General features: G+C 40.4%; 1 protein-coding gene across 1 annotated transcript in view; it reads left to right on the plus strand.

Annotated features, from left to right (window-relative positions):
• USP7 (ubiquitin specific peptidase 7) overlaps window positions 1-17,228 on the plus strand; it is a 117,521-nt gene that overhangs the window by 44,052 nt on the left and 56,241 nt on the right. Inside the window, exons 3-6 of the mRNA XM_050966406.1 lie at window positions 2,247-2,445; window positions 4,397-4,535; window positions 5,403-5,491; window positions 6,739-6,847. Coding sequence (XP_050822363.1) covers window positions 2,247-2,445; window positions 4,397-4,535; window positions 5,403-5,491; window positions 6,739-6,847 — 536 coding nt within the window. The remainder of the gene's footprint in view (window positions 1-2,246; window positions 2,446-4,396; window positions 4,536-5,402; window positions 5,492-6,738; window positions 6,848-17,228) is intronic.

Here is a 17,228-nt window from a genome sequence, read left to right on the forward strand (position 1 = left end):
AAATAAGCATGTTGTAGATGGCTGTTCATTTTAAATCTTGCCAGAGTCTGATAATATGCATGATCTTTAAAATTTATCATGCACCACTCATTGTGAGAAATACAGTGCATTAAATTACTTTGTGCCATACCTGCAGCTGTCCCAGCAGGTATTTCCAATAGAGTGCACATTGTGATCCCCATGTGTTTTGCTAAGTAGTCAAGTAGGGGCTGTAGACAACTTTTATAAGTTTTATACAGTGTTAACACTTCTTGGAAGTGGACCTCATCCTGATGATCCAAACCATTATAACAGCAAATGCTCTGTTCGTGGGAGCTAGTTGGGAACTTCGGCTAGTGCAAAATGCAACTGTTGGCTTAGTTACAGGTATTTCCTGTTGGGTGCATATTACATCCGTAGTCTGGATTGATTTCTGATTCATCTGAGTGCAATTCAGGATTTTGTTTTGACATATAAAACCTTTAGTGGTTTGGATACTGACCACGTTAAAGAGTTGTGCACTGTGTGGTGGCAAGAAGAGAAAGCATTTTGGCTGAAACCATAACTGGCTGATAGTTATGTCAAATGAGTGTTACCAGTGGTAGTAAAGGGTTATTTAGTAATATACTCTGGTTTCTCTTCAGATCGTATAAATCTTTTGCCTTAGAAAAGATGGTAGCACAGGCTGCAGAGAGAGGGGAATAAATATTCTTGATCTTTAGCCAAATAGCACAAAAGGGATTCAAATAATTTATATAAAATTATATCTTTCATATGTACATAGCAGAATAAATCAAGCAAAAGAGAGTTAGGTTTAAAAGAGGCTAATTGTGACCACAGCTAACAAGGAAGGCCGATACTCAGATAAACTACTTCCTCTTCAGTTAAAATAGCTTTGACTTGCGTGAATGCTATAGGAAATGGTTCTGAAGGCAGGAAAGAATAATCTTTTAACCAAAAGCATGGACAAATCCGACAAATAAAATACATGCCAACAATTTGCACATTAAGGGTATTTCCTAATAAAAAACTCTCTCTTTTTTTGGTCATATTTATCAGTCTCTGTCACCTGCATTACGTGGTATAATAAAACATGGACAGTGCAGCTGATTCTTCCGAAACACCTCAGGTGTAGGGATGTAGACTTCAAGAAGATTTTACTCTTTATTTTTCTACTAATAAAAAGTGTGTGAAGTAAGTGTTGTCCTGGATTTGAAAGGACAGAACAAATGTGTGAGGAAAAACTAGCTTCATGATACAAAAGCTCTATCCTGTTCTCATAAATCAGGGACATTACATGATATTGACCAAGCTGAGAGGCATTCTCTTACACATTCTAGAATAAATGCTACACAGAAAATATGTGACTCTTCTACCGAAAAGAGTTTTATTTCAGGACTCTGTTGTTTAGGCTTTCTGCAGCATTCTCAAAGACACTGGGGAGATTGAAAATCCCAGGAATGTGTGTTACTTTCATTTACTAGATGATCTTTTAATATCAGTTAGCCAAAGAGGTCATTAATAATGTCTTACAGTAGAACCTCAGAGTTACAAACACCTTGGGAACAGAGGTTATTCATGACTCTGAACAAAATGTTATGGTTATTCTTTCAAAAGTTTACAAGTGAACATTGACTTACTATAGCTTTGTAACTGTACTATGCAGAAGAAAAATGCTACTTTTAACCATCTTAATTTAAAAGAAACAAGCACAGAAACAGTTTCCTTACTTTGTAAACAAATAAAAAAAATAACTTTCCCATAATTTTTTAGTAGTTTACATTTAACACAGTACTGTATTGTATTTGCTTTTTATTTTTCTGCTACTGTCTGATTGTGTAATTCGGATTCCAAAAGAGGTGTGTGGTTGACTGGTCAGTTCATAACTGAGGTTCTGCTGTAGTTTCTCTGAGGATTGATGGGTTAGTAACAGTTTGATCCAGCTCTTACATGGCATTATGGTGAAAGGAAAAGCCTTTCTGTCCAGGGAAGAAGTCATCAGGATGTAGGAATTATTTGAAGAAGTACAATATAAAAACAGGTACTCTGAGATCGCGAACATACTTGAGAACGATAGAGTTTATATGCAGGTGCTGCCATGAACCAGGTTATGTAACAATACAGTCTTTGTGAATATTTAAAATGTTACACATTCTTATTGATTGGTCAAACTTTTCTTTATGCACCCCTGGTTGTGTATTGTGGGGTGAAGGATATCTTCACATTATTAAGTTCTATTTTAGTTGTCTTATATTTTTGTTTTACAGACACAAGTTGGCGATCAGAAGCAACATTTCAGTTTACAGTTGAGCGTTTCAACAGGCTCAGTGAGTCAGTCCTCAGTCCTCCTTGCTTTGTACGGAATTTGCCATGGAAGATTATGGTGATGCCACGACTGTACCCAGACAGGCCACACCAAAAAAGTGTAGGATTCTTTCTTCAGTGCAATGCTGAATCTGATTCCACGTAAGACCCTTTAAATAATTAATATACAAACTTATATATGGCATTATTTAATTGTATTACAAGACCAACATCTGGTAAAATTATTTAATCTAGTTTTTTCTACAGAGGAGGAGAAGTTTACAAGCTTTTCAGTCTCTGAAGATCTTTCTACTTCTCATATACTCTTTGCTTCCCACCTTCAAATCCCCACATCCCAATGCTGATCCTTCATTTAGGCCTACTTGACGAGAAATCCCTGATGGAACTCATCTATCCTTCTCTTGGACTGCTCAGAGCAATGAGAGGAGCCCTCAGTCAGGATGGAGCACACTGCCTCAACAGCATTGCCAGGCTGCTGGCCTGGAAAAGGAAGATGTGTCCCAATGTTATGCTAAAATGCTACTAAACATCCCCATAATCAATCTGAGCTATAAATCCATCTCTGTGATACAGCAGTTGCTAGGTAAATTAAGCAGGAAAAGCATTTGTTGCTAGTATATTTTAAAACAATGGCTTTCTGCCCTTCCACAGTCCCATGGGATTAAAAGAACTTTATGTGAGTAGGTTATTTCATAATTGTACATTACACAAGTTCCCTTCGTCTTTCTCTGAAACATCTGGTGCTTCTCACTGTCAGTGGCAGGAAATCAGAATAGAAGAATCACTGGTCTGATTGACTATGGCATTTTTTATATTCATAAATTTTGCCTGTCAGAATACAGCTGTACCTGAGAACTCAGACCTTCGGAGCCACCCCAAGTCTGAACAGGAGGAGGGAAGAACCATGCAAGAAAAGTAAACTTGTCCAGCAAGAAAAGTAATGGCTTCCTGAAGAGGAAACCCAGTCATTTCCAGAGTAGGCATCATAAATATGTGATTTTATCCACAACAGCCTTAGCAGTTTGATCACCCACTGTCAGCCACAGTAGGCAGTGGCTCACACCCCAAGGGAAGGATCCCTTAGATAATTTATGGCAAAGCACATTAAACCAACTCACCTGACACTCTAATAAAAGAAATCTGCATTTGTAAAGACAAGATACTCTCTGTGTTGAGAGAGACAACGTTCCCCAGCTTTTGGCAGTTGTTGGACAAAATGTTTGATTTGCAAGTAGCAGGCCCACCAGTTTATTGGGGAAACTTTGTAGAGAGCCATACCTCACCTTATAGAGTTAGAGTTTCTGACATAGGGAGAGTGTGTGGGGTTAGGGGGAGAGGCGGCAAGGGTGTATGAGGGGAAAAAAAAAAAACAATGAAACCATTGCCTCTTTGCTAGGTGATCTCCTGAGACTGCATTGATACATGCTGCTTTGTGGAGGAGCAAGTTTCCTGTCAAGTGCAATTAATTCATTCTTACATGATATCACACACCACATCTGGTTCAATCTGAGTGATGGCAGTTTCTCTTCCACATTGTTTCTTGGGTTTCGTTTTCTCTTGAAGTAGTAGTGTTTTTCATCTCGCATACCCTACCTAGGTACGGTATACCGTGCTTGATGTGAATAGTTAGTCACAGTGATTTCTGACAAGAAACTTCAAGAGACATCGATTTTTCTCTCGGCTTTTATTTCTTAGCAATATTAACGAACACTTTCCTAAAAGACTTCTGACCTTGCTTAAGAGAAATCACTGTCATCCTTTAAAAAAATCCTAGGAGGAATCAGCTAAGACAGTGTGTAGCAGTTGCTCTCAGAGAGGGACATAATCTAAAACCACATTCCTGAAAAAAATATGGGCACTTTAACAAACATAACTTTGTACAGTGTGGCTCACAAAAACCCAAGATGAATTCTTACAATGCTCCCGACAGCAGTTAAACGAGATTAAGAATCTAGTGAGGAACAAAGGTGAAGTAGACATCTATGTACAAATATGGACTTGGGGTATCAAGTAAAATTTGTAAAAGTGTTTTTCTTTTACTGAAGAAAACAAAATTGAAATTTGTTTCAAGTGTTATCTTTTAATTTTATAGGTCATGGTCTTGCCATGCACAGGCAGTTCTCAAGATAATAAATTACAAGGATGATGAAAAATCATTCAGTCGTCGTATTAGTCACTTATTCTTTCATAAGGAGAATGACTGGGGCTTCTCCAACTTTATGGCATGGAGTGTAAGTAACAATATATTAGTTTTATAATAATGGGTTGTTATTGGGTTGGGAGGTCAGACCAGTACATGCACTTGATCTTCTAATACTGCCTTAGATGCTTTATTTTTAAATTTCTTCCTACAAGTGTTGTCTTAGTGTCTGAATGATGCTTGTGGTATCAGTACGTTTCATACTAAAGATAACTTTAAGTGCTAATATATTGCACCTCTTAGTGCATATTCCTTTTAACTATTTTACCTGGACTTAATGACCCACATAAATATTCCATTGTTCCTCCATTGACCTATCTTTACTAATACTTCACTTAATAAAAATCGTTCCACCAACTTTCTTTTAAATCTTGTTGGTCACGATCACTGTCATTTAAGAGCAGTCTAGGTTTTCTTGCTCATTTCCCATGTTCTCTGCATGTGTACAGACATTTTAAATTAATACTACTCTTAATGTTCATCTTAAATTGAGACAGCTTTTTAAACATTATGGAAGTCTGGGGCCTTAATTTTTCTCTTTTCCCTGGAATACTTTCCTAAATTAACTGCTTTAAGTCAAAACAAAGCTTTTGATTACTGATCCTATTATCCACAAGGAATTGAAATACTGTTGCAAAAACTATAAAAGCCAGAAACAAGATTTTGCATTGAGACATTTAAAAATTATTTCAATACTTTGAGCTTAGTGTCCTAGAGATTAATTGGTATCCTTCAATAATTTTTTAGCTTATTGAGTAAAAGAACTCCATAAATGGTTGGTTGCTTAAATATGCAGATTCTGAGCAATATCCAGCCTGGGTTTTTCATGACATTCCCCATTGTAGTATTCAGAAGATAGCTTTGCAGCAAATTTCATGTTCTTATTTCTGTTTAATAGGAAGTTACTGATCCTGAAAAAGGATTTATAGAGGATGACAAAGTTACTTTTGAAGTCTATGTTCAAGCAGATGCTCCACATGGAGTGGCGTAAGTATCTTTTAAAAACAAAACGAAACAAAAAATCTCTGTCTTGAGTAGAAATACATAGTAACCAAGGTACAGAAAAGTCAACCTTTAGAACATTCATTTGAGTTCCAGTTGAACTATCTAATTTTATTAGTAATATATGGTACTGTTCATGAGAGGATCTCAAAGCACTTTTTCAGACTTAATTGATGAAGCATCTCAAGGGAAATATACCCATGTTTAGAAAGCTGCATAGAGATTTTTGTGCCAATAGCTTCTCCATCTATGTTGCTCAGTGCAACCTTCTGTAACTTTACTTGGTGCAAAACACTTTTCAGTATGTATAAACTAATTTTATTTTTCAGTTTAAAATTACCTACAGTCTTTGCCATTGTGGTCTTGAAACTCTTGGTGTTAATGACACGGTCAAGCAGTATGGTTGCCACCACCAGTGGTTCGAACACCCAGTTTTAATCCTGCTTTACTGTTTAAGTTTTAAAACTGCCTTCCCTGATGCTGAGTTCTTATACTACTGGATGCCACTTTTCAGCAAGATGGCTGCTATGAACTGCAAATTTTAATTTAAAAATTGAATTTTAAATACAGATAACTAATGAAATGCTTGTCACTCTGGGAGCCTTCAGAAAATCGTAAAAAGAAATTTAACAAGAATAGCCCTTTGTTTATAGAAGTATTGGAATCCTAAGAGCATGTGGTGACAGGCAGTTGTGATGTGTAATCTGTTTTATTCAGACAGAATGTAATACTAAGGAGCACATAATTTCTGTTAATAGAGCTGATTAGCTTAGAACAGGGGTTCTCAAACTTAATTGCACTGTGACCCCCTACTGACAACAAAAATTACTACATGACCCCAGGGCCTGACCCCGTCCTAGTCCCGCCACCCTGAGTGGGAGGGCCAAAGCCTAAGCCCCAGTGCCTTGGATATGGAGGGGCTGTCAAAGCTAAAGCCCAAGGGCTTCAGCCTGAGGCAGGGGGCCTGTAATCTGAGCCCCGCTGCCCAGGGTTGAAACCCTTAGACTTCGGCCTCAGGTGATGAGGCTCGGGCTTTGGCCCTGGGTCCCAGCAAATCTAAGTCAACCATCGCGACCCTATTAAAATGGAATTGCGACCCCTTTTAGGGTTGCAACTCACAGTTTGAGAACCACTGGCCTAGAACAAATGTTCTGTAGAAATATATCTGCATTATAGTTAAGTTTTTTTATATATATAATCAAATGTAGTTTTAACCATTAACTGCTTTGCAGGTGGGATTCGAAGAAGCACACGGGATATGTTGGGTTAAAGAACCAGGGAGCAACCTGTTACATGAACAGTTTATTACAGACTTTATTTTTCACAAATCAGCTGCGAAAGGTAACTAAATAGCATTGTAATTTCATTTCAAATATTTAAATAGCAAAAATGATATATTTCAAAATAGCTTTTGTTTTAAATCGCTTTCCACCTTATTTTTCCCCCCATACTACAATTTTTTGTTTACTCTTTTTCGAAAGAATCCCCTCCTTTCTGTAAAACTTCAGAGCACAATAGCCCAATTTGATCATTATTCTGCTTTTTCAAAATGGTTCCCAGTCTCTCCATTAGCTCCTTTTTCTGTAACTCAGTAAACAAATGGCTTTGTCAAGTAGCTAGAAAAGGTGGTTACAGCATCATTGTAGTTAGTGTACTCCAAACCTGATAAACTGCAGTTTGATTAACTTCTGGTAATACAACTCCACTAAGACTGGATTTCTATCAGGCCAGATCTGAGAACTTGTCTTCATACTCAGGGGTGTTTACATGGGTTTATTGAGTTGAGTCTATTTTAAAAAATAAGCTAAATATCTTTATACATGCCAAAGTTTGAGTTAAGGATCTGTTGCTGTACTGCTTTATTTGTTGGTGATGCCAAAAACTGTTTCAGGAAAAGGAGACTTTAACTTAGGCCTTTGCAGCAGGTAGGATAAAGGAATAAGTTTCAACGCTTAATTTTCAATCTGTTGGCTACACACACACACACCCCTCTTTATAAAGTCTATATATCTGTTAATGACTTGGCTCTTTAAAACAGTTCATAATAATCTTTTCTGTTTTGCTTCACAAGTTACACGCACTTATTTTTCAGTGTTGCTTATGTTTTCATTTATTCTTCCTGTTTTTTTATATAGTGCAGCTAAATTATTGGTAGCTACAGTTAGTGTCTTCCCTTACGTAATGGTGATACTAAAACAGTATTGACCTGTATTTTGGAGGGTTTAAACATAATTTAATTTTGACTTCAGTGCATTATTTTTGCTAACATGCTTTATTTTCTTTTTGCATGTCTGCTTGTATATTCTAAAATGTCTTATCAAAAGAAAACTAGCTCTTGCTAGCAAAATATTTATTCTTATAAATACCTCAAGAAAGCAACATGGAAATGCTATATAACATGTAATCCTAGTACAGTGAAATAGTGCCTGGGATAAAACAACCTTACTTTTTTTTTTTTTTTTTAACTTGCTGAATAAATTAGTGTTACACCCTGGCTAGTCAGAAGAGAGTATTTGCATTAAGAAATCCTGACTCAAAATAATTTGGTCTAGGGAAGGTCTCCATTGATTTTAGTATATCCTACTGTTATACCAATATAATAAAAACCAGCAGGATCTTATTAAGAGGGATAAGGCAAAGATGCCATGTTTATTGTAAAATAATAATAAAGCAAAAGATAAAAGTAAACAACGCTGTTTGACTAATTCCTTTTACTACTTATTCCTCACTCACTCAAGTTCTGTATAGGTGTTATAGTTACCAGCCTAGAAGTTGCTCATGCCAAGTTACTGACCAGGTATCTTGGTCATGAGGATGGAACTGAGTCTGTGTCAGATACACCTGATGCTCCTGGAGGCTGGCAGCAGAACCAGAGAGTCCAAGTCCTCAGTCTTTGGAGTTCATTCTTATAGGAATTTATTCCTATGTCAGTCTATGGGAGCTGTTTCATCCTGTTGTTGCTGACTCAATCAGCTGATGGGACATTCCTGGTGGCTCCACATTGTCTAAAGTGGCACATTCCTGGTGGCTTCACACTGTCCAATGTTTGCATTTCTCATCCTTCCAGGTGATGGAGTGGATCCCAATTTACCCTCCGGGGGTTGTCTGGTGGTCCACTTGACACATTCTTTGGCCGATGGATACTCCCTTTCTAGGCTGGCATGTCTCTAACTGTTCATGTATATCAAGCATTCATCAGCATACATTCCATATCTTAACCATATTTTAGTTTACTGTCTCCACCACTTTCGGGGTGTGTGTTAATTCATATGAGACTCCCAGCCTGGTAATCACAGAGGTGGGGGTCTGTTTGTCTACATTGTATCAATTACAGCTTAAGGCTAGCATAGTGTTTACATCAAGAACAAAGTCAATTAACTTGTTTTGTAAGTTTTACATAGTAATAAAGTATCTTTCACAGGACAGATACAATCAATATTTTCTGCAGACAGGAGCTTACAAGTTTTAACAGAAGAACTAAAAGATTTTTGTACTTGGTGAAACTGGGGGTCACTGTCACTTGTGGGAATCGCTGTTGGTACCTTCTTTAATATCCCTACACTACCACTTTGGGACATGATTGATTGATAAATTTAAATTATTAGTCTCCAACAATCCACAGAAATGTGTCTACTCTAACTTTGATGGAAGATTCCATATTCTCTCTTGGCAGCTCAGTTTTTCATTTGATATAGCCTATTTTCCAATCTTTTTAATTACTATTAATAATAGTGTTACCATAGTCCCCAGGAGCCCAGTGATGGACCAGGACCCCACTGCTTTCAGTGGTTTTGTTTCTCTCTCCTTTATTTCTGCACTATGTGGCTTGTTCTGTAACATAGTATAAAAAATAGAACACATACCTCGGAATATTTAGATTGTTTTTGCATGATGCACCAGTTAATTTTATCTTCTTGGAGTGGCTGCAGATATGTGTTCCACTCAGGTGTGCGTGCGCACCCAGCACATCAAAGCCAGAGAAATTTGCCGTGCTGTATTTGCAGGGACGGCACTCACGCCCTTCGCTTTGTAGCCCCTTCCCTAGCTACAGAAGGGCAGCTCTGCCCCAAGCCCCATCAGTTACTTCTCACTGCTCAGGGCTAGAGTCGAAGCACTCTAGGTAGTGTTTCTTCGCACTGCCCCTTTTCCTCTGTCGTTGAGACCTTCTTGCAAATAGTTTAGTGAGTTGTTTATTAGTGGTACCGTAGGTGGGTCAGTTTGGTTATTTAGCTGTAGTTTTCTGGTGGAATGCCTTCACCAGGATTTAAACATTGCCCATTGTGTGGAGGGGCTATTCTGAATAGTGATCCCCCCATGTAGTGTTTATTGTACCTTGGAGAGGGGTACATTTAGGACAGGGGTTCTGTCTGTAAGAACATGACACTGGTGGCAAGGGACTTGAGATGCAAGCAGAACCTGATTGAGCAAGCCAGGAGGCTGATGTCTGCGCTGGAAACAGTACCAGCTTCTGAGCCATCATCGGTGCCGTAGCATGTTGACATTCCTTGGCAGGACTCGGAGACCACCTGTAGCAGGAAGAGAAATATAGGGGCTCTTGGCCCGCTACTTATTGGTCACTATCCACAATGGCCTTGGAATCTCTTGGACACTCCTCTTTCCTTTCGGTCCCAATCTTCAGCCCACTGTAGAGTAAAATCGCTTAACCAACCAGAAATATTTGTGAATGGTACAGATTTGTATTTCTTCTAGTCTTCTTCCTACTATTGTTCACCAGAAAAAAATTCTTAGTCTGGAGACAGCCCATCAATTTCTACAGAATTCAAGTTTTTATTTTATAAGCAAATTTGTTCTGAGTTTTTATGTACACTGCATGAAAGCTAATGTAGTGTTCTGAGCTAGGTGAAATTAACAGGACTTTATTTGCTTTTACTGATGCTGTTCAGAATCCTGTGAACAAAAATGAAATTGTCTCAATAACCCAACTGGAAAAGCAGTGAACATTAGGAAAGGCAAGTAAGTACTTGAGTTACTCATGGGGAGTCAGACACTAAAATGGAGCCTGGGGGAAAGCTAATTGAGAAAAGACCTTTTCCTCCCTCTCTCCTCCTCCCCCTCCCCTATCTGCAATTTCCCAATAGCAGTCTAAAATGGCAGAGACCCTATCCCTCCAAACAGCAGCCATGAGGCTGAGAAAGTGTGGCAAGGGACCAAGGCACTTTCTCTCCTTGAGCAGTTAGAGGGGGAAGAACTTTCAACTTTTGTATTGGCATGTGGCTGGGAGATGTCTGATTAAATCCGAACCCACCATCGTCATCCAAACAAGGCCCAGGGACAGAGCTTCGCACAAAGACTTTGCCCTTGGATCTTAACTGGTGCAGCCTCTCCACTCTAGTGTTCTGTCTCATAGACTCATAGGTCAGAAGGGACCAATATGATCATCTAGTCTGACCTCCTGCACAAGGCAGGCCACAGAACCCCACCCATCCAATGTTATAACAACCCCTAACCCAGGACTGAGTTATTGAAATCCTCAAAATTGGTTTGAGGACCTCAAGCTGCAGAGAATCCACCAGCAAGCGACCCGTGCCCCACGCTGCAGGGGAAGGCGAAAAACCTCCAGGGCCCCTGCCAATCCGCCCTGGAGGAAAATTCCTTCCCGACCTCAAATATGGCGATCAGCTAAACCCTGAGCATGTGGGCAAGGCTCACCAGCCAGCACCCAAGAAGGAATTCTCTGCAGTAACTCAGTCCCCATCCCATCCCATCCAACATCACCCTGCAGACCATTGAGCAGACCTATCTGGTGGTAATCCAAGATCAGTTGCCCAAATTAACGATCCTATCATAACATCCCCTCCATATACTTATCAAGCTTTGTCTTAAAGCCAGAAAAGTCTTTTGCCCCTACTACTTCCCTTCTAGCTAATAGGTTCAGTCCCCCAGCTAGAACATAATAGTAATTTTTTCAAGCTTTGTGCTAATTCTCTTGATCACGCCTTAGACAAATGTTTGTAATTTCAGCCAAAGTGATTTAGGTTTGTTCCTTCCTGATCTGGCTCTGCTTTGACCTCTCCCTTTCCTTGTCATCATCTAATGTATTTTGTTACTCAGTAGTTACTTTGCCTGAGATTTCACAAAAAAGGATGAAGTATTTCCTCCCCTTTCTTGTCATGGTGTTTGCTTTTCCTCTGTTAAGCAATGGAGTTAAACTTTCCTTTAATGTTGTCTCGCTTGTATAAGTTTTTCTTGTTCCTCTTCATATGTGTTCTGCATAGAACCTGATTATGTGCCTCTTCTTTTCAGACTTTGTCCCCACATGTCTTTACTATTCTCTTGCATTCATCCCCAGAGGGAGAGCATCTCAGATTTTAATTTGAGATTGTTGTTTGCCGAATGTATTTAAATGCCTTATTTCTTGATTTTGAGGCAAATTTTTCAGAGTTTTGAGTGAACTGGGCATTTCAATGAGATGGTTTACGAGGGAAGATACTTAGATCATTTATCTGGGTTGGAAATTTAGACTGAACTTTGAGTAATAGGCTGATTTTATCCTAAATTACACAAGCAGAGGGGAAAAGCAAGGGAAGCATATAAATTAAATATCACGTTGATAACATACAATAGAAACATTTGTTGTTTGCAGTGGTGGTGTAACTATGTTGGTCTCAGAATACTAGAGAGACAAGGGGTGTGGGAGGGGAGATCCAGCTTCTTTTGGTGAAAGAGACAAGCTTTCAAGCTACACAGAGCTGCTCTTTAAGTCAGATTTGTGTAGCTGAAGAAGAGCTCTGTGTAGCTGGGAGGCTTGTCTTTTTCACCAACAAAAGTTGGTAAAATAAGATATTATCTCACCCACTTTGTGTGTCTTAATAGAAACATTTAGCATTTAACAAAGTATATACTAATGTATTTAGTCAGTGGCAGTTTAAATTTACTTCAAATTTATCAATCAGCATAATGATTGGATATATATAAAAAGGAACTAATTGCTTTCCATAGATGCTTTCCATAGATACAGAACTTGATTTTTCAGAAGGGCTGAGCACACCGTTCCTATTGATTTTGGGGCACTCAGCACTATTGAAAATCAGGGCAATTGTCTTTTGTTTTGAGGCCTGTTGTCGATAATTTTGACTTATCAGGGAGCTGGAAATTTTCATGCCTAAGTCTGATCTTGTCATACTTAACGTGTTTGTTTATATATAGTGTAAGTATGTGTATATATATTAGACTTGATTTTGGCTAACAAGAAGGAATTGGTTGCAAATCTGAAGGTGAAAGGCAAGTTGGGCAAAAGTGATAATGAAATAATAGATTTCCTGATTCTGAAGAATAGAAGGAATGAGCAGCAGAATGAGGATGATGGACTTCAGAAAAGCATATTTTAAGAAACTCAGAGAAGTGATTGGTAAGGTCCAATCATTGGAAAAAGGAGTATAGGAGAGCTGGCAGTTTCTCAGAGGCAATATTAAAGGCACAACAGGAAATTATCCTGATGTGAATGAAGGATAGGAATAATAGCTTCAGTCTTCACTAAAAAGATTAATTATGACTACATACTTAAGACAGTTAATATTAACAACAAGGAAGGAGGAAAACAAACCAGAACAGGGAAAGAACAGGTTAAAGAATATTTAGGTAAGTTAGATGTATTCAAGTCAGCGAGGCCTGCAAAGATTCATCTTAGGGTACTTAAGAAACTAGCTGAAGCAATCTCAGAACAGAGACTGGGAATGGTTGGGTCATTACACTAATTGATTCTATTTCCCTATGTTAAGTTCTCCTCACACCTTCTATGGGTCATCTCAATTATCACTTCAAAGGTTTTTTTTTCTCCTGCTGAAGATAGCTCATCTCTATTGATTGGACTCTTCCAGTTGGTATGCATGCTTTCACCTTGTCATGTTCTCTGTTTTTATAAATATCTCCTGTCTGAGGCCTTGGCTACACTGGTACTTTACAACGCTGCAACTTTTGCGCTCAGGGGTGTGAAAAAACACCACCCTGAGCGCTGCAAGATACAGCGCTGTAAAGCCTCAGTGTAATCAGTGCCGCAGCGCTGGGAGCGTGGCTCCCAGTGCTGCAAGCTACACCCATAAAGGATGTGATTTACGTGCAGCGCTGGGAGAACCCTGTGTGTTCCATTCTGTGCATCTGAAAAAGTGAGCTGTAGCCCACAAAAGCTTATGCTGAAATAAACTTTAGTCTCTAAGGGCTTGGCTGCACTCGAAACTCCAAAGCGCTCCCGCGGCAGCACTTTGAAGTGCGAGTGTGGTCGCGGCGCCAGCGCTGGGAGAGAGCTCTCCCAGCACTGCACGTACGTACTCCACCTCCCCGTGGGGATTAGCTTGCAGCTCTGGGAGTCAGGCTCCCAGCATTGGGGCACTGTTTACACTGGTGCTTTGCAGCGCTGTAACTTGCTATGCTCAGGGATGTGTTTTTTTCACACCGCTAAGCGAGAAAGTTGCAGCACTGTAAAGCGCCAGTGTAGCCAAGGCCTAAGGTGCCACAAGTACTCCCAATCTCAGAACTGTTAGTTATTGTCTTCAAAAACTCATGGAAGGCAAGTGAGGTCTATGAGTACAAGAGAGAGGTAAACATAGTACCTATCTTTTAAAAGGGAAACAAAGAGGACACAGAGAGATAGACCAGTCTAACTTAAGTTCTTGAAAAGATACTGAAACAAATTGCCAAACAATAAATTTGTAAGCATCTAGAGGATAATAGGGTGGTAGGCATTAGCCAATATGGGTATGTCAGAAACAAATCATGCCCAACCAACTTAGTTATGCTCTTTGAGAGGGTTATTGGCATCGTGTCTGGGAGGAAATAGTAGACATGATGTATCTTAGGGTATGTCTACATCTACAATTTTGCAGCGCTGGTTGTTACAGCTGTATTAGTACAGCTGTATAGGGCCAGCGCTGCAGAGTGGCCACACTTACAGCAACCAGCGCTGCAAGTGGTGTTAGATGTGGCCACACTGCAGCGCTGTTGGGCGGCTTCAAGGGGGGTTCGGGGAACACGAGAGCAAACCGCGGGGAAGCAGGTCTCCTTCCCCAGTTTGCTCCAGTGTTCCCCGAACCCCCCTGCAAGCAGATCTCCTTCCCCGCTGTTTGCTCTCGCGTTCCCCGAACCCCCTCCCCGCAAGCAGGTCTCCTTCCCCGCGGTTTGCTCTCGCGTTCCCCGAACCCCTGTGCAAGCAGGTCTCCTTCCCCGCGGTTTGCTCTTGCGTTCCCCGAGCCCCCCTGCAAACTGCAGGGAAGGAGACCTGCTTGCACGGGGGTTCGGGGAACGCGAGAGCACACCGCGGGGAAGGAGACCTGCTTGCACGGGGGTTCGGGGAACGCGAGAGCACACCGCGGGGAAGGAGACCTGCTTGCAGGGGGGTTCGGGGAACGCGAGAGCAAACCGCGGGGAAGGAGACCTGCTTGCAGGGGGGTTCGGGGAACGCGAGAGCAAACCGCGGGGAAGGAGATCTGCTTGCAGGGGGGTTCGGGGAACGCGAGAGCAAACCACGGGGAAGGAGACCTGCTTGATTACCAGAGAGGTATCCTCAGGTATGCTGGGATACCTGCTTATTCCACGGAGGTCAAGAAAAGCGCTGGTAAGTGTCTACACTTGATTACCAGCGCTGGATCACCAGCGCTGGATCCTCTACACCCGAGACAAAACCGGAGTACGGCCAGCGCTGCAAACAGGGAATTGCAGCGCTGGTGATGCCCTGCAGATGTGTACACCTCCTAAGTTGCAGCGCTGTAACCCCTCACCAGCGCTGCAACTTTGTGATGTAGACAAGCCCTTAATTTTAGTAAGTTATCTGACACAGTCTCATGTGACGTTTTCATAAGCAGATTAGGGAAATGTGGCCTAGATGAAATTTCTCTAAGATGGCTGCACAATTGATTGGGAAAAAAAAAAGTTCTCAAAGTGTAGTTATCAATTATTCATTGTCAGTCTCAGAGGATTTATCTAGTAGCATCCTGCAAGGGTCTGTCTTGAGTATTTACTAGTCAATAATTTCCTTAATGCCTTGGATAATGAAGTAGAGTATGTGCTTATAAATTTTATGGATGACAGTAAGCTGGGTGGGAGGGGGTGTTGCTAGGACTTTGAAGGACAGGGTTAAAATTCAAAAGGATCGTGACAAGTTGGGGGAGAATTGATCTGAAATCAACACAAGGACATTTAATAAAGACAAGTGCAAAATACTACACCCAAGAAGGAAAAAAGTCAAGAGCACAAATACAAAATAGCAAATAACTGGCTAGGCATTAGTACTGCAGAAAATGATCTAGGGTTATAGTGGATCGCAAATTGAATACAATTAAATAACATGATAGAATTGTAAAAAAAGCTAGTATTGTGGGGTGTAAACAGGAGTGTTGTGTATATGACACAGGAAGTAACTGTCCCAGTTTACTTGGCACTGTTGAGGCCTACTCTGGAATATATCTTCATCAACAACTTAGATGTTGGCATAGAAAGTACGCTTATTAAGTTTGCAGACGATACCAAACTGGGAGGGATTGCAACTGCTTTGGAGGACAGGGTCAAAATTCAAAATGATCTGGACAAACTGGAGAAGTGGTCTGAGGTAAACCAGATGACGTTCAATAAAGACAATGCAAAGTGCTCCACTTAGGAAGGAACAGTCAGTTTCACACATACAGAATGGGAAGAGACTGTCTAGGAAGGAGTATGGCAGAAAGAGATCTAGGGGTCATAGTGGACCACAAACTAAATATCAGTCAACAATGTGATACTGTTGCAAAAAAAGCAAACATGATTCTGGGATGCATTAACAGGTGTGTTGTAAACAAGACACGAGAAGTCATTCTTCCGCTCTACTCTGCACTGGTTAGGCCTTCACTGGAGTATTGTGTCCAGTTCTGGGCACTGCATTTCAAGAAAGATGTGGAGAAATTGGAGAGGGTCCAGAGAAGAGCAACAGGAATGATTAAAGGTCTTGAGAACATGACCTGTGAAGGAAGGCTGAAAGAATTGGGTTTGCTTAGTTTGGAAAAGAGAAGACTGAGAGGGGACATGATAGCAGTTTTCAGGTATCTAAAAGGGTGTCATCCGGAGGAGGGAGAAAACTTGTTCACCTTAGCCTCTAATGATAGAACAAGAAGCAATGGGCTTAAACTGCAGCAGGGGAGATTTAGGTTGGACATTAGGAAAAAGTTCCTAGCTGTCAGGGTAGTTAAACACTGGAATAAATTGCCTAGGGAGGTTGTGGAATCTCCATCTCTGGAGATATTTAAGAGTAGGTTAGATAAATGTCTGTCAGGGATGGTCTAGACAGTATTTGGTCCTGCCATGAGGGCAGGGGACTGGACTCAATGACCTCTTGAGGTCCCTTCCAGTCCTAGAGTCTGTGAGTCTATATCCAGTTTTGAGTGCCATGCTTCAAGAAGGATGTGAACAAACTGGAGAGAGCCTAGAGGAGAGCACCAAAAATGATAAGTCTTAGAAAACCTGACCTGTGAGGAAAGGTTTAAAATACCTGGGCATATTTAGTCTTGAGAAAAGACTGGACCTGATAGCAGTCTTCAGATATGTTTAGGATTGTTGCAAAGCAGATGGTGATAAATTGTTCTCATTGACCACTGAAGGTAGGACAAGAAATAATCAGCTTAATCTGCAGTAAGAGAGATTTAGTAAGAAAAACTTTCTAACTATAAGGATATGTAAGTATTGGGATAGGTTGTAGAATCCCTAGTATGCACTTTTTGGGGGGGAAATATGTATACACACA

This window comes from Gopherus flavomarginatus, chromosome 9, assembly GCF_025201925.1.
Source record: "Gopherus flavomarginatus isolate rGopFla2 chromosome 9, rGopFla2.mat.asm, whole genome shotgun sequence".
Lineage (NCBI taxonomy): Eukaryota > Metazoa > Chordata > Testudines > Testudinidae > Gopherus > Gopherus flavomarginatus.